At 31.6% G+C, this 18,005-nt stretch overlaps 2 protein-coding genes across 4 annotated transcripts; both read left to right on the top strand.

Moving 5' to 3' along the window:
• Nucleotides 1-569: 569 nt before the first annotated feature.
• LOC659940 (regucalcin) lies at nucleotides 570-4,905 on the top strand. 2 transcript variants are annotated; one of them, XM_015983376.2, is made up of 3 exons: nucleotides 570-674; nucleotides 724-1,155; nucleotides 3,810-4,905. In XM_015983376.2, exons 1-3 carry the CDS (start codon nucleotides 662-664, stop codon nucleotides 4,385-4,387), a joined length of 1,023 nt encoding a protein of 340 aa, XP_015838862.2. In that variant the 5' UTR covers nucleotides 570-661; the 3' UTR covers nucleotides 4,388-4,905. The 2 variants fall into 2 exon arrangements, with proteins under 2 accessions (XP_015838862.2, XP_008197561.2); XM_008199339.3 differs by having other exon boundaries at nucleotides 576-723; nucleotides 770-1,155.
• A 3,559-nt stretch (nucleotides 4,906-8,464) lies between these two features.
• On the top strand, nucleotides 8,465-17,481 carry LOC103314173 (ankyrin-3). Of its 2 annotated transcripts, none has more exons than XM_064354938.1 (5): nucleotides 8,465-8,609; nucleotides 9,201-9,260; nucleotides 9,537-16,866; nucleotides 16,914-16,988; nucleotides 17,326-17,481. In XM_064354938.1, exon 3 carries the CDS (start codon nucleotides 12,910-12,912, stop codon nucleotides 15,676-15,678), a length of 2,769 nt encoding a protein of 922 aa, XP_064211008.1. In that variant the 5' UTR covers nucleotides 8,465-8,609; nucleotides 9,201-9,260; nucleotides 9,537-12,909; the 3' UTR covers nucleotides 15,679-16,866; nucleotides 16,914-16,988; nucleotides 17,326-17,481. The 2 variants fall into 2 exon arrangements, with proteins under 2 accessions (XP_064211008.1, XP_064211007.1); XM_064354937.1 differs by having other exon boundaries at nucleotides 9,409-16,866.
• The last annotated feature ends 524 nt before the right edge of the window (nucleotides 17,482-18,005 follow it).

Genomic DNA, 18,005 nt, shown 5'->3' with positions numbered 1-18,005 from the left:
CAAAGGCGTCAGTAAGTAAATTAGGCGTCGGTAAGTAATTTGGTCGACGCCTTGAACGTAGCAAACGGTAACCATAACCTGCTGTCGTGACAATTATTTTGGCATTATTTAATAAATCTTTAATAGTATATTAAGTATCAAGAACGGTAAGGAGAGTTTACCCATCGAAGACAACTGCACGATCCCATTTTTTTTAATTTATAAAGGAATAAAATTCCTGAAACAGGTCGAATTTAATTTTTCCCTACCCACGATTTTTCGCATATAGTTTTTGTTGATCGACTGTCAGAAATGCACAGCCACCTCTATCTTTGTTTTTCAATGTAACGGTAATTGATTAGACAAAAAATTATATACTTTAGAGAATCTGTAATTTCCAAAAACATTTACTTTAATTTGAGTATAACGCACACTATTGGTTGCAGCATCATTTCTTTCAAGGCATAGGGAATTAAATTAACAATCTTGTAATAAATAATGAACGCTTATGCTTCCTATGAATTTATAATTACTTCCTATTGCGATTTGAATCCAACAACAAAAATCTTGATCACTTTATTGTTTACTCAGTCTGTATCTACCTTCTAAACAAATTGTTTGTAAGCGAAAGTTCTTCTTTATTCGAGTACCTGTCGCACAAGAGTAAGCAACAAAAATCGTAATGAGCGTAACAAGTAGTGTTATTTCCTTGTTTTTATTCCTGAGTTTAATTAACAATTTTAGGTAAGAATCATGTAATTAATCCGGTTGATCCAATCAAACATTGCAGCAAGTGTTGTATCGAGGCACCGTATTTCGGTGCTCCACATTTATTTCAAGTAACTCCCCCAGTGGACCATGCAGAGGGCCCCACCTGGGACAGCCGCAAAGACATCCTTTATTTCGTCGACATTCACGCTGGAGATATATACTCTCTGAAATTTCTAACCGGGGAATTGGATTCCATTCATTTAAACGGTGAAGTGACACCAGTTATCCCGTCAAAAACTGACCCGGAAATTCTAATTGTTGGGGTAGACCGAAATGTGGTCGCTGTGGAGTGGAACGGTAAAAGTAAATTCTATCGCACCAAGTTATTGACAACTGTATCAAAACAATTCCCGACGAGTCGCTTCAATGACGGCAAAGCCGACAAACAAGGTCGCTTGTGGTTTGGTACGATATATCCAAGCAATAGTCCAGTCAAATAAGCCTTCAAATCAAAACGTTAAGATAATTTTTATTTTAGCAGACTTTTTACGTTGTTGAGAAGCATGTGTTGATTACAAGAAAAATCGTGAAATTTTCCTAAAGTTATAATTTAAAGATTCTGGGAAAAAACTTTTTCAGTTTCCATTATTTTTTAATGTTTTAATGTTTTACATCAAGTAATTGTTTCTTAACACAATGATGAGTAATTATTTTTAAAATTACTATAAGACTTTAGCAGTTTTTTGAATTAAAAAAAAATAAAATTTAGCAAAAATCACAATTTGTAGATGTGCCAACACTGGGAATGATCTCCTAGGACAGCATTTCAAAAAAATTATTTTTATTGTTGATCAATTAGGAATGTTAGATAACGTCGCCAAACAATAGATATCATTTATTTAAAATTTATTATTTCTCAATAAATCTTTAATACAAAGGTTTTTTTTTAATTTAGCTTTAAGTAAGGTGAATTTGATAGTTTTGCATGTACAGGATGAGGCAAGCTTATGGTTCTAATGAAATGAAAATCCTGAAATTTTACACACAGGATTCTGCATTTTGTATCTCCGAACCTAAGAGATTTAGAGAAAAACGAGTGACACATTCTTGGGTCCGTTTTTTTTGAGAAAATAATTTTGGTCAAAACCGTATCTCGCTATCGTCTTTTGTATTTAATAATTTTGTAAACACTAATTAATTCAAAAACAGCATAAAAGTTATTATTAGATCACATTTTTGCGATTAATAAAGAATATTTGTTTTTAGATTTAAAATGGCAACCTTACATTGCCATTCTATTTTGTAATTAAACAAATGTCGGAAAAAGAAAAATCTTATTAATTGTATGATAACTTGTTATTAAAATTTCATTTTACAAAAAAATAACAATCCAAACACAAATCAAATCCCATCTGCGGTAAAAAATACATAACATTATCAACGTCACCTCCATTACAATTCACTAAAACATAAAAAAAGTCGTCAAATAGTATAGTGACACATCGTTTTCAATTTTCTGCTCAATTTTTATGTAATAAAAATCTGTGCGACGATCGTATATTTGTTCAATTGAAAATAACTTTAACATAGCTTATTTTTATAATTTCATTTTTTTTACTTTAATAACGATTCACAAAATATCTAGATTATTCACATAAAGATGTGAAATATTTCACATACATAAAAGTATGTGAAATATTTTTTCCATGGCCAACTAGTTTAAAATATTTTAAATATATTTTTTATCAAAAGTATATAAAAATATCAATCTGTATTTATATTGTTTTCAAATCTGAAAAAAATAAGCGTTTCGAGAATGTCATAGCGAACTATGATTCCTATTTGAAAAAATACGAATTTATGTTATTACACTTAAACGAAAGGTTCAAAAAAATCGCTGATAACATTACTAAATTCTCCATAAAAAAGTGCCTTTATAATGTCTTTGTTTCAAATGTGTATCTTTTATAATAAGGAAGATATGAATTTTTGAAGATTTTGCTAAAATGTCAACTTTTGTTTATAAGTCGAAAACAAAAGACGATAGCGAGATGCGGTTTTGAACAAGATTATTTTCTCAAAAAACGGGCCCGGCAATGTGTCACTGGTTTTCCTCTAAACCTCTTAGTTTTGGATATCCCCTATGAAAAATGTGTCATTACATGTGTCATCATCAAAAAACTTTCGCAAATCACTCTTTGTTATTAGCTAAAATTTGTCAAAAAATATTTGGCAATATGATTTCTCAACGAAATATTATCTAAAATGATACATAGTTGCAAATTCCAATTATCATTTTTATATAGTAACGTTATACATTTGATGAATCTAGAGCGCCAGTGTTGTGCAGGCAACCGCCGCCGCCGCGCCGCCGGCAGCCATTCCTTCATTTTTTGAACACCGTTGCCGGCAGGGGAGGCACTACCTTAAGAAAAACTTTAGGAACATGTGAGAAGCTAGAAAAGTAGTAAATACAGGGTGCTCAAAAACTGGCGCACCAACGCAGTGGTGCGTTATTGAGAAGCAAGTGCAGATTACGGGAAAAATGTTGAAAAAACTCCTAAAATCATATTTACAAAAATCTGGAGCTACAAACTTATTGTGTTAACTTCTTTAGTTTTCATTATTTTTTTATGTTTTTGTGTTTCATACAAGGTAATCGTTCCGTAACAAAACGATAAATAATTATTTTTAAATTTATTATCAGATTTTATCAGTTTTTTTAATTTAAAAAAATTAAAATTTATTCAAAAAATCACAATGTGTAGATGTGCCAATACTGGGAATTATTTCCTAGGAAACCGTTTCAAAAATAATTTATTTTTATTGTTGCTCAAATTCTATTGCGATCATGACTGTTAGACAACGTTGCCACATATCATTTATCTAAAATCCATTATTTATCAATAACTTTAGTACAAAGATTTTTTTTACTATTTTTACCTTTATATGTAACCAGTTTTCTACCACACATCATTGAGTTGGTGCGCCAGTTTTTGAGCACGCTGTTTATTATTATGACGTCATACTATTTTTGGGACAAGTTTTCCCCAACATTTTAAATTGAAGGCTTATTTGATTGGACTACAAATGTGCTATCTTTTGAATCCAAATTTTAGGAACTATGGGCTTTGAGGACTCGCGAGGTGTGACCCCAAACCAAGGCGTTTTGTACAAAATAACGCGCGAGAACTTGGATGATCCGGAGGTCATGGTGGCCCCAGTTAACATAAGCAATGGCCTTACTTGGAATTACGCAAACGACAAATTTTATTACATAGATACACCGACGCGGAAAATCGTTGAATATGATTACGATGATGAGAAAGGTGCAATTACGAACGGACGAGTTGTTTTTGACCTGGCGTTGTATGATGCGATCAAGGGTAATCCCGATGGGATGACCATAGACCGGGATGATAATTTATGGATTGCACTTTATGGTGGATGGGCTGTCATCAAGGTTGACCCCAGGACTGGTCATTTGCTTCAAGTTGTTTCAATTCCTGCGGAAGCTGTGACCTCGGTCATGTGGGGAGGCCCTAACATGGACCTTCTCTTTGTGACAACATCGAGAACATCATTAAGTCAAGAACAGAGGTTGAGGCAACCGTTGGCTGGAAGTGTTATTGCGTTGGCTGGTTTGGGGACCAGCGGGTGGCAGGTTTTCGATGCCGATATCGTGGATAAAATATAGCTAGAATTGGGTTGGTCAGTTGTAAAATTTTGTTTTAATATCTATACCTGTTTTTTATTTAAAAAGCAAATGACTAACCATGACCACGCCATTTGCACCACAGTGGATGCAAGGGAAAGTAATCACTTATTTGGATTAATTGTAGATTCAGTACTTATGGCGCACCCAAGAAAATCGCCACTTCTAATGAAATGAAAATTCTGACATTTTACACACCAGCCAGTACAATCATAAGGACCATTCTCGATTTTTATTATTTTTTTTTAATAAATAATGTCGTAGCAGTTTTGTGAGTTTTTGGGCACTAACAGTTAATTTGACTACAAAGTTTTGAGACTAAGTGAATCCTTACTTGCTAGCCTATCGACTCCTGGTATCAGAAATATAAATTTTTACTTGGTTTGTTAAATAAATTATTAAAAGATGGTATAATTTGCCAACAAAGGGATCAATTACCAGTAGCCAACCTTTTTGAAGCTGTTTATTTACAGTCTTGCAATAAAATTGACAAAAACTGATGCCTGCATTGAAATATCCTAACGAAATCTTTTACAGTCTTACCCCAATTACAGTTCACATTGGCACTTACATAAATTTGCGAAACCACAAGTACCAACCCATAAATAAAAATAATTTAAAGTTAAAATGTAAAAGTGCGTTTAATTCAAAATCTGATTTTGTAAAGTGAATACGCATAGTTTAGTATAAAATTCAAAATTTGATTTTTTGGTGGAAAATGACATTTTTTTATTAAGGTCTATATCTGTAAGTGAAAAATAACTAAAAAATTAGGACAGATACCTTTCGAACGTACAGTCAGGCCTGTAAAATGCAAAAATATTTTTTTTACTTCAGTTTCGCATTGAGCTCATTAGGATACGCGATTTGCGTATCGTAATATCCAACGGAGTGGTATAATAATTACACCAGGGTAATTTAGTTGGATAATGTTGACAATCTAGTTTTTTGACAGTTATCGGAGAGAAGTGTCAATGTCAATCGGCACCTGTTTCATGTGCATAATTTAATCAAATTAATCAAATATGAACCTTTAGAGGCTTTTGTACCAGTCTTGATATAGCTCTTTCAAACACCTTTTGAGTAATGTACAAACATAACTTCAAAAACCAGTGAAAGTAAGTACTTTGAGATCTCATTATCCTTAAGGCAATTTTCAAATTCTACGTATTTGCCACAAAAGCCCGTATTTGGTAATGGATACATTGCAAAACGTCTTAAACACTTTCAGAATACATTTGTACGAATAAAATAATGACGGTCCAAATTATTAATTTCATTTCACTGTCTGCGCGCAAATGTTGTCAACTGCCACAAAATTCCCTAAATTTTTAAATTAATTTTTTTGGTACAAAAATTGCGAAGTAGACAAAATACTGTATGATATCTCGTTTATAAGGTATTTTGTTTACTTACTCTATTAAATCTAAATTCTAAATCTAAATTATAAAACTCGTATCATAATACACTTATAATACACTATTATTTAATTAGAAATCGCGTTTTTCTTAGGTGCGGGATAAGGTTTCCTCAACTATAAAGGTCATGGAAGAAAATTATTGTTGTACGGCCCTTATAAACTGTAAAACCTCTGTATCTAAACTGAATTAACTGTTGCAAGGGATTTCACAAATTTTCGATATTTTGCATTATAATTTCAAGTTCTTTTAACATAAAATGAATAAAAAAACTCAAAGTTGCATTTTTATTTAAGTTACTCATAGCGGTAATTAATTCTATAAATACCATTTCATTTCATAGTAGAATTTTTTGACAGCGAATTTGAATGTTTTGAAGTGAAATAAAGTAAAAATTAAGAGTTCCTATGTAAGAAGAGAACTTTGTGTCAAGCTACAAATTTTAAACCAAGAAAACTCACCAGAAACTACAAAAAATGCAAATGCGTTATTGCAAAATTTTAAAATGACTGAAATGGCATCTACTGTTTGATAACTTGTATTAACTCAACAGTTCGAAGTGATAGTTTTTGTTTGAACAGGTTACTAACCTTGAAACTCATTATCTCCTTATCGAATTAATTCAATCCAATGGTCGTCATCTTCTTATTAATGGTTTTTATTAATTATCTAATCTGATAAATACATGGTGTTGAAAAACAAACAATAATTAAGGAGGTAATTGTATGATCCAAAAATAAACTTGGGTCCGCAAAGAAATTGTTTCGGAGAAATAGAATGTTTTTTACCTCTTTTTATTTTGGAAAAAATTGCATTTTTTTTCGAGGTATAATCGGCTAATGTTTTATGAAATAAACATTTTATTTGACTATTGTCAGCGCACAAATTTTCGTTTGCTAGAGCTGTTTACTCTAACGTTTATAGTTATTAATAATACAAGTGTGAAAACACAAGCTTAAAGTGCGAGGGCTGACGGGTATGCAACGAGCGTTAGCGAGTGTTATTCAAAATGTTTTTGCTGGAACGAAACGAGTTTTAAATTAAATTATTTTTTTAATTAAATTTAAAATTGAAACGTGTTTTAAATTAAATTGCTATAGGAAGCGTGTTGTTATATTAAATTTAAAACACGTTGTTATGAGAAGCGTGTTTTTATAATAGTAAAAACATGTTGATATGGGAATCGTGTCTTAAAATAATGTTTATAGGGGAAGATGGTTTAAAATGTTACTGACAAAAAAAAATAATATCGGTTCACTGAGTAAACAGTGCTAATGGGGCTTAAAATGTTTGAAATAAGAATAATTTGAGGAGCTAAATTACTGGAAGAAAAGCATCTATGGATTTAACTACATACTTTGGGTAAATTTAAAAAATTGTCGTAATCAGTTCGGAGCGCAACTTTAATATATATATTCCCTTTTACCAAAATAATCGCCGAAGTAGGGTGACATAAAAAAATTCTTGAAAAATGACCACATTTTTAAAGTAGATACTCGATGATGTATACAAGGTAATTCAAAAGTACCGGACAATCACTCGGGTGCAGATACAGGACATCAAATTGAATTAAAAGTTCCTATAACAAAAAATTGTTTGAGCCTTTTTTCACAAGATATTGCTCTTCAAAGTTAAATTTTTAAGTAAAGTTTTTAGTGCTTCTGATCATATTTTTGTGACTTTAGTTAGCGGAGAAAAATACACCATTCATGCACAGCATCATTTTAAATATGCATGCAAAAATTGAACCTGATACTAGCAATAGTAAGGAAAAAACAACTTTTTGAAAAATTTCTTTGAGAATAAGATTTTTTTTAAATTACCGCTTTCAAAATTTATTTGGAAGGAAGTGTCAGTTGGAGGCGCCAGAGTATTTACCACTTGAAAATTGTTGTCGATTTTGAGATATGTATAAAGTAAAAAAAGTGTAAAAACAATTTTGACAGTTCTTGGGAGCCGCCTTTAAATATCACTGCCTATATTAGAACTTTGAAACTTTGAAAAAAGTACTCAAGAACCACAAACTTAGTGAATACTGGGTTTTTGTCGAATTTTTAGAGGCTGAAAGGGAGGTTGCACCCTCTGCGTCTGAAAAACTAGTAAAAGTAGTAAATCTTCGAAAGCGAGTTGATTTATTTGACTTACTTTGAGTTCTACTATCTTAAAATATTTGCACAACAATCGATTTCACAGCGTGATTATGTTTAAAAACACACGTATTATTGGTTTAAAGGTGTTTAGTTAATAATTTAATATAATATTGTTCATCACTTAACACTTCTCTTGCTGCTTTGTCATTATCATTCTCAAAATACACCTCAAAATTCGGTGAAAAGTTCGTTATAAACGGAAAATTGTATTATATTTTTAAGTTCAATTTTGTTCGTTATATCCAGAAGTTCGTTATAAACAGGTTCGCTATAATTGACGAAAAAAAAATACATTGAGCTTGTGGAAAGATTTTCAGTGCTTGAAAAATAGTGCGTTATAACCTGAAGTTTGTTGTAAGTGGGTCAGATTTGCAATAAAAAATAAAATTAAATTTAATTGTCGTATCAAAATAAAATTGATACCAAATGTTGCAACGCAAAACAAACCACTTAATATTGATAACTGATAAGATAAATTAACTATAATAAAATTCCGTTGATTTAAAGTTTAATTCAATCTTTAACCAGGTGTTGGCACTTTATGTATGCTGAAAGTGATAAATTATTTCGATACCAATTAACATCATGGGTATCGTACACTTATAACAAATGGCACACAATAGCTCGGAAAATAACGTAAGTATTTTTTATTTTATTTTTCATCTCCCAAATTTTTGAAATTGTTTATGTGCGTTTACGTCATAAGTTATAAGCCGCAATAAAAACAACAGGAAGAACTATTACTTAATCTAAGACTTTTAATCAACTCATAGAACAAAATGAAAAAAACTGATAGTTAATAGGTACTTTATTTTGAAGAAATGAAACATAAACTTGTATAAGAAGTAAGTCAATGAGAAACCTCAATCATAAAATGAAAACATGATTTTCTTTTCTACAAAACAGAAAAAACGACATTCCTTCAAATAATACTATATTTAAAATTACTTTTTCAATGGAATCATTTTATTTTGCAACGATTAGATTAGATTAGATTATAGCGATACAATACGCATTTCATTTTAGATTAAAACGAAAGATTATTGCAAACATTGGATTTTTGCAAATATTTTTTCTCGTTTTCTTAAAAGTTAAAGTAAATAATGTTTTAGTTGGTAATTAAGAAAAAATTTGAATTTGTTACTGTAATACCTAATGGGACCGTTATAGAAAAAATATTTTGGCACAGAGAGATTATAGATACCTACTTTATTTCTTTATTTCTAGAACATAAGACAAAATCTACCCGAACCCGAACCCGAACCTCCAACCACAACTCCTTCGACGGTGAGTTTTTTTGTGTTTGTGATAATTGATCAACGATCAGCGATACTTGGTTTCATCATAATATAAAATTTATAGATATTCTTAAATTTCAACAATGAATTTGATTTTCAATTTCAAAGCGGTTAAAAGTTGTGGTATCGGTTTTCAGACTTTCAAAAAATGAAGTGGTACTACAGATCTTGGCAAAGAATACGAACACTTGGTCATTTCTTATCTAATTCTCAAATTAATTAAAAATGACCAAATTGAAATTTTTTTTATTTCTTCCAACGATAGCAGTTACGGTGCTTTCGATGATGTTGTATTGGAAGTGAGATACACAGGAGAAAAACAATACGAAACGTATGCTCTACAGTTAAAACACAAAGAAAATGGCACATTAAAAATTCAAGATCTAACTCAAGCAAAGGGTAATTTCAGTATTGGAAAATATTTTGAAGACTATGAGACAAACTTATCAAAAAGATCGGCTAAAGTGATTTTGTTTACGAATCTTAAATTTCAAAACGGTTCAGGACAATTGACATTGAATTTGAAAAATGAGGAAAAGGAGTATCATATCACAGAAGTTCAACAGGGCAAGCTTAATTTAATGACAACTTCAGAGGGAAAGGTGTACAAGATTGATTCTGAAGAAGCAATTTTTTTTGAAAAATTTTATCTATATACTGACCAGCGAAATGTTGATGATTTAAAAAAGAAATGTTTATCAGAATTTGACAACATTTTTTCTTCTGGAAAAACTGGCTTCAACGAGTACTTAACATTTATAACCAATTGGAGTTTAAAAGTTGGAAGAAATAAAGAAAAGTTGAGTAAAACCTGGATTCAAGAAGTTTTGTCGATGCTCGTGTTAACTCCTCTAATTCAGCCATTAGTGTTCGTCTCAGAAGCGACAAGTGAAAATGCAAAGTTATTTCAAGACGCTGTTTCAAAGTTCCAAATTACGATTCTCAACGAAAGCAGTTACGAAAAAGTCAAATCTGTTTGGAAAAACGCAACTCAAAATATTGATTTCAAGGAACTTAACAAAATTAACAGGAAATACCAGGTAATGGCGGACAACATTCTTAATACAGAAGAATTAGTAAAGAAAAACGGCACCGAAGTTAATACGATTCTTTGGTTGATGGGCAAATGTCCCCTAATAGTAAAAAACGACAAAAAGATTACCAAAGTTATAGATTTGTTAAGTGATGAACAAAAATTGATTATTCTTCACTCTGGACAGAAGGGGAAGACGGATTTGCAACACCAAAACTGTTTTCAAAATTTGGGCAATATTAAATCCGAAGAGAAACTTTATGATAATATTTTACAAAGTTTTACCTTTTCAATAGAAGGACAAACACCTGCTTTATTAAAAGACTTGGTTCGCATTTGCAAAGAAGTGGAACATACAGTAACAACGGATGATCTTCTGCAAATGATGGAAGGAAACTTTGAAATTGGAAAATCAGAGGAACTCTCACTGCCACCTTACTACGTGCCAAGAGCTATGTCTCGAGTCTTGATAAATTCGGAATATTTGAATACATTTTCAAACGACACCTTAGTTATCATTAGTTGTGTGACAAATTTAAATACCTTCAAGAAGAGATATGAAGAATACAAGATTGTTGACATTGATGAGCATTTTAAAAATGAAGATGTGAAGAAGAAGAATAAGGAAAGGAAAACTATCTACATCACCAGGAATAAGTGCGTGCAGGAACAATTTGATACATTGTGTTCAAGATATCCGGAAAAAAGAAACTGCCACCTTATGAAATATCACAATTTGTATTCTTTAGAATGGATCAGAAGTTCTAATGGAGTCAAGGATTTGCAAAAATTCAAAATATCAAAAGAAGATCAAGACATCAAAGAAGTTCAGTTACTTGCAACTTTTTTTAAAGATAATTTCAACATTCAGAAAACAGCAAATGTTGATCACTTGCTGGAAATTGACAGAATAAGGGACTTTGGCTCAAAAACCTTGTCAGATTTCCGGCTAAATAAAACCAATTCCATTGAAGAATCAGAATTCTTTCGTAATTCACATGACAATCTCATCAACGTCGTATGTGAAAATCCAGGAATGGGTAAAACAACGTTAATGAAACGTTTGAAGAAGAACACTTTTTCTTGTCTTTGGACCATCTTCATAGTGGCAGGAAACCACGCTAAACACTTTCGGGACAATCCAAAAGGAGACGTTGGAAAATTCTTGGATTATATCACGCAAGCCAATTATAGAAATAATGAAACAGAGATGCAAATTTTGCAGAATTTTGTGTCTAATAAACAAATAGTTTTGGTTTGGGATGGTCTTGATGAAGTCAGCGATAAAACTCTGGAGATTATAAAGCGTATTGTACATGGTGTTTCCCGAAAGAAAATTACACAGTGGATAACTTCTAGAATTAACTTAGAAGATGTAATGGAAAGCGAATTTGGTGTTTTTTGTAGACGCATTGAACAGTTTAAGAAAGAAGAGTTACAATCTTTTATAAAAAATCGTTTAACCTGTTCAGATGACGAATTATTAAACATTTTTGATGAAATTAATTTGAACATTCAACTTGTTCATTATAACAGTATTTTGGAAATACCATTACATATAGACATTTTAACAGAATTACTTATTAGTGATAAAGAAACGACTTTGAATTTGTTAGGAAACAAGGAGCAAATATTTTCGGTGAGTGATATATATCAGCGTTTTGTTGACAAAGTAATTGAACAAAATTGTAAAGAAAAATTTAACTACGATTTTGAAAAGGAATCCATTATTAAAAAATTTGATGAAGAAAAAACAAAAGCAATTAACGACTATAAGAAAATAGCCATCTATTATTATATAACAGAATTATCCAACAAAACTAAATGTAGAAATATTCTAAAACAAATAAAAGAAAAAAAAGATCCTTTCGGTTTTATAATAAAAGTCACAGAGGAGATGTCGCCACAGTTTTCGCATAAATCTTTCGGGGAGTATTTTGCAGCTTTATATCTTTCTGAAAATCTTGAAAAAATTTCAGATTTTATACAGAATGACAAATAAGATAACATTCGATTTTTCTTAGATTTGATTTTGGCAAAAAATTCAAAAGCTCATATTGCAGTGTTGTATAAAAATAGTATATTATTAGATCACTGTAGTAATGAAGATTTAAATCGTAAAGATTTACTTGGGCGTAATAGTTTTGAACTGTCATGTGAGTGGGATAAGCGATATCCTCTTTTAAAAACGCAAAAACGCAAAGAATGTTATTCTATTTCCATTACATTTCCAGTAACTATTCCTGCAAAAAAAAGAAAAAAAAACATTTCAAATTTTCTAAAAGAATATGATGATGCAGATTTTAAATTAAAAAAAATTATTCTTTTGTTTCCGTTTATAGTAACAAGTAATACAAATTATTATACCGAAATTGACAAAATTAATATTCCTTCAATTTTTTATTATGCAGTCCAACATAATCACGCACTTGTCTTCGAATACTTTGGACAAGTTCCATTTATTCTCATAAAAACGTTTATTCCTGATATCATTTGGACACTTTTAGACCTAGCAATCCACTCAAAGGCAATTCATTCGATAAATTTCCTTTTGCGTAATCCACAGTATCGAGATCAGTTAAAGGCGAATGTAAGTCTTTCATACATGGTGTGTACCTTAAAGTCAAGCGAAATGTTAGGGGCTTTCACTGACAGTGGATGGAATATAAATGAAATACATAGCGACGGTATGGCTGTTGTACATCTAGCTTGTATTAGCGCAGACTTATTAACACTTCAATTTATAATTGAAAATGACGGAGATGTAAATGTTTGCAATAAAGATGGTCTTTTGCCCATACATTTTGCATGTCTGAATGAAAAGTATGGTTGCGACATTGTAAAATTCCTTTTAGGAAAGGGTCAAAGTTTGGATGTTTGCAATAAAAGTGGTTGTTTGCCTATGCATTTGGCATGTCAATATGGTAGCATGGGTGTCGTAAAATTTCTTTTTGATCATGGTGCAAAGATAGATGATTGCGATCAAAATGGCAATCGGCCATTACATTTCGCATGTCGGAATGAAAAGTATGGTTGCGACATTGTAAATTTTCTTTTAGAAAACGGTCAAAGTTTGAATATTTGCAATAAAACTGGTAGCTTGCCTATGCATTTGGCATGTCAAGATGGAAGCATAAGCGTCGTAAAATTTCTTTTTGATCATGGTGCAAAGATAGATGTTTGTGATCAAAAGGGCAATCGGCCATTACATATTGCATGTCAGAATGAAAAGTATGGTTGCGACATTGTAAAATTTTTTTTAGGGAAGGGTCAAAGTTTGGATGTTTGCAATAAAAATGGTTGTTTGCCTATGCATTTGGCATGTCAATATGGTAGCATGGATGTCGTAAAATTTCTTTTTGATCATGGTGCAAAGATAGATGTTTGTGATCAAAAGGGCAATCGGCCATTACATATTGCATGTGTGAATGAAAAGTATGGTTGCGACATTGTAAAATTTCTTTTAGGGAAGGGTCAAAGTTTGGATGTTTGCAATGAAAATGGTCATTTGCCTATGCATTTGGCATGTCTATTTGGTAGCATAAGCCTCGTAAAATTTCTTTTTGATCATGGTGCAAAGATAGATGTTTGCGATCAAGAGGGCAGTCGGCCATTACATTTCGCATGTGTGAATGAAAAGTATGGTTGCGACATTGTAAAATTCCTTTTAGGAAAGGGTCAAAGTTTGGATGTTTGCAATGAAAATGGTCATTTGCCTATGCATTTGGCATGTCTATTTGGTAGCATAAGCCTCGTAAAATTTCTTTTTGATCATGGTGCAAAAATAGATGTTTGTGATCAAAAGGGCAATCGGCCATTACATTTGGCATGTCTGAATGAAAAGTATGGTTGCGACATTGTAAAATTTCTTTTAGGGAAGGGTCAAAGTTTGGATGTTTGCAATAAAAATGGTTGTTTGCCCATACATTTTGCATGTAAATTTGGTAGCATAAATGTCGTAAAATTTCTTTTTGATCATGGTGCAAAGATAGATGATTGCGATCAAAATGGCAATCGGCCATTACATTTCGCATGTCGGAATGAAAAGTATGGTTGCGACATTGTAAAATTTCTTTTAGGAAACGGTCAAAGTTTGAATATTTCCAATAAAAATGATAGCTTGCCTATGCATTTGGCATGTCAAGATGGAAGCATAAGCGTCGTAAAATTTCTTTTTGATCATGGTGCAAAGATAGATGTTTGTGATCAAAAGGGCAATCGGCCATTACATTTTGCATGTCAGAATGAAAAGTATGGTTGCGACATTGTAAAATTTCTTTTAGAAAACGGTCAAAGTTTGGATATTTGCAATAAAACTGGTAGCTTGCCTATGCATTTGGCATGTCTATTTGGTAGCATAAGCCTCGTAAAATTTCTTTTTGATCATGGTGCAAAAATAGATGTTTGTGATCAAAAGAGCAATCGGCCATTACATTTTGCATGTCAGAATGAAAAGTATGGTTGCGACATTGTAAAATTTCTTTTAGAAAACGGTCAAAGTTTGAATATTTGCAATAAAACTGGTAGCTTGCCTATGCATTTGGCATGTCAAGATGGAAGCATAAGCGTCGTAAAATTTCTTTTTGATCATGGTGCAAAGATAGATGTTTGCGATCAAGAGGGCAGTCGGCCATTATATTTCGCATGTCTGAATGAAAAGTATGGTTGCGACATTGTAAAATTCCTTTTAGGAAAGGGTCAAAGTTTGGATGTTTGCAATGAAAATGGTCTTTTGCCCATACATTTTGCATGTCAAGGTGGTAGCATAAGCGTCGTAAAATTTCTTTTTGATCATGGTGCAAAGATAGATGTTTGCGATCAAGAGGGCAGTCGGCCATTACATTTCGCATGTGTGAATGAAAAGTATGGTTGCGACATTGTAAAATTCCTTTTAGGAAAGGGTCAAAGTTTGGATGTTTGCAATGAAAATGGTCTTTTGCCCATACATTTTGCATGTCAAGGTGGTAGCATAAGCGTCGTAAAATTTCTTTTTGATCATGGTGCAAAGATAGATGTTTGCGATCAAGAGGGCAGTCGGCCATTACATTTCGCATGTGTGAATGAAAAGTATGGTTGCGACATTGTAAAATTCCTTTTAGGAAAGGGTCAAAGTTTGGATGTTTGCAATGAAAATGGTCTTTTGCCCATACATTTTGCATGTCAAGGTGGTAGCATAAGCGTCGTAAAATTTCTTTTTGATCATGGTGCAAAGATAGATGTTTGTGATCAAAAGGGCAATCGGCCATTACATTTTGCATGTCAGAATGAAAAGTATGGTTGCGACATTGTAAAATTTCTTTTAGAAAACGGTCAAAGTTTGAATATTTGCAATAAAATTGGTAATAAAGGTGATAAAAAAGTGCTCAGACAATAACAATTGTCGTCGAAGAGTAAACATTAGTATTTAATATACTATTATACTGTTCCAAAGTTAGTTTATTAAAATATTTGTATGGTGACGTTACGGATAATGTGTAAACTTGGCGAGTTTGTAAACTAGCCACACCGTTGGCTATTTTGATAAAAAAACGCAGTTTTAACTAAAATAGCGGCTATTTTACATACTAGTCAAGAATCTTAGCTAATTTACTTGAAAAAATAGAGTAGAAATGTATATTCGCATTTTAACCATTGTAAGTCTATTATATGTATGTTGGATTGTTGGTTGGTTTATAAATTAGCTAAAACAAGTAAACAACCAATGTTTTAAATTGTTTATAAACCTCATTTGGTAATCAATCAAGTTAGTCAGCAAGTTGATTAGTTCGTCAATTACAATAGCTAAAGCATTAGATGTTTTGCGTGAAGAGAAAGTATGGTTTTCCGTTTTCATATTAGCTATAGAATGCCTCGGATAGTTCATAAACTATTGAACTATTTTATCTTTCAAGTAAATTACTAAATTACCCAGGATTCTTGGTTAGTTTGTAAACTATCCGCTATTTTAAAGTTTCGTAATCAAAGTGAAAAATCATAAACGTGGATGGTAGTTTAATCATTGTTACCGACAGTTGTTGTTGTTGATCTGTTAATTTAAAATTTAAACTAAATAAGTAAATGCATTTTTATAACCAATAATAATAATAATTGACGAACGGTCGAAATGTTAACACTTCTACTTAAATTATTTTTTTATTCCAAAACTAAGGACAGTTCAAAAATTTTATAAGATACAAAAATTGTTTGGAAATAAAGGACCTTTTAATAAAAAAGAAATACATCATTCAGATAACGTATAACAAAAATATGTCCTAAAATGTGTTTAATTGTTGGTAGGTTAGTACTTTACAACAACAGAAAAAAAAAATTACAAATTTTGTCAAAATCGATTATTCCATTTATAAATTACCAATAAAAAACGAAAATAATTTTTAAACTTCGGCGCCTTTTTAAATTTTAAACGGTGCAACTTGGTAGAGGTTTTATTTTGACTTGGAGAATATCTGCTTTCATTTTGTCTTCAATTATTCGTTACACCCAGTATATTAATAAATGATAACAACTGAAAAATCAAGACTGTCCCACATCAAGTTGAGCAGAGCGATGATGTCCTACACTTAAGGTAACATATCTATATCTAAGTAAAATATAACTTTAAACAAATTTTAGGGTGCCAAAGAAACAACGAGACCATCAATCAAAACCCTTAAAATATTATTACAAAATATGCGGAAGAAGCATAAGGTAAAGACGTCTGCAGTTATGAATTCAATAATTTTTTTGTTGGTAACATTTTAAGCCTTTCTTTTAACATTTGAATCCTAGATTATAAACGCTTTTTTAAAACACGTTTCTCATAACAAAGTGTTTTCACTATTTTAAAACACGCTTCCCCTAGCAACGTGTTTTAAATTAAAATGTTTCTACAAAAAAATTGAAAAACACTCATACGAAAACGCCTAAAGTTCTCGGGTGTCTAGGTTTGCAACTCGCATACGCTCGTTGCATAACGACAGCGACAGCCCTCGAACATTAAGCTTGTGTTTTCGCACTCGTATTATTAATAACTATTAAATTCCAGGTTTCAAATAATTTCCAGACCAAGGATCGATCCAGTTTTAAGCTAATGGCGAGGGCAGTTATCTTGAAATTCCCCTCAGTTGATGTCATCTAAAATAAAAATTTGTTGCTTTATTGTTCATTTTTTTAATATATTGTAATTTTTTTTTAGTTTAAATCAAGGATGTTTAATAATTTATCCTTCGATACTCTCAAAATTTCCGGTTTTTCTTCTGTGTAAGACAGTTTTGAAAACTGTTAGGCATTTCTCAATACAAAACAACAGATTATTTTTAACAGATTTAAAGCAATTTTCAGCCTTGTTGAGGCTAATTCGAAGAGTAAAATATTGTATTCAACTCGTTTTCGTGTAAATCGGTTCATTTAGGTATTTTACCTCGCGGATAATAAACCACTCGTTTTCCGATTTACATTAAAACTCGTTAAATAAGTAACTATGAACGTTATTATGAACTGTAATAATAATTAAACGTACTTGGTTTGGATTGCACTGTTGTAAAATTATTTTTCTACTAAACTACTAAAGTAAAAGTTATAGATTATTTCTAAAATTTCTTTAGATTCAATTAAAAATAGGAATTGCAATTCTTCTTGATAGGAATCTATTAGCAGTTTCAAAACTATAAAAACCCCAACGTCACATTTTCTCTAAAAAGGAGTTGTTATAAATTATTTATGCAC

This window comes from Tribolium castaneum, chromosome 2, assembly GCF_031307605.1.
Source record: "Tribolium castaneum strain GA2 chromosome 2, icTriCast1.1, whole genome shotgun sequence".
NCBI lineage: Eukaryota > Metazoa > Arthropoda > Insecta > Coleoptera > Tenebrionidae > Tribolium > Tribolium castaneum.
Note: the sequence above shows the minus strand (reverse complement) of the source record. Positions and strands in the feature narration are given on the sequence as shown.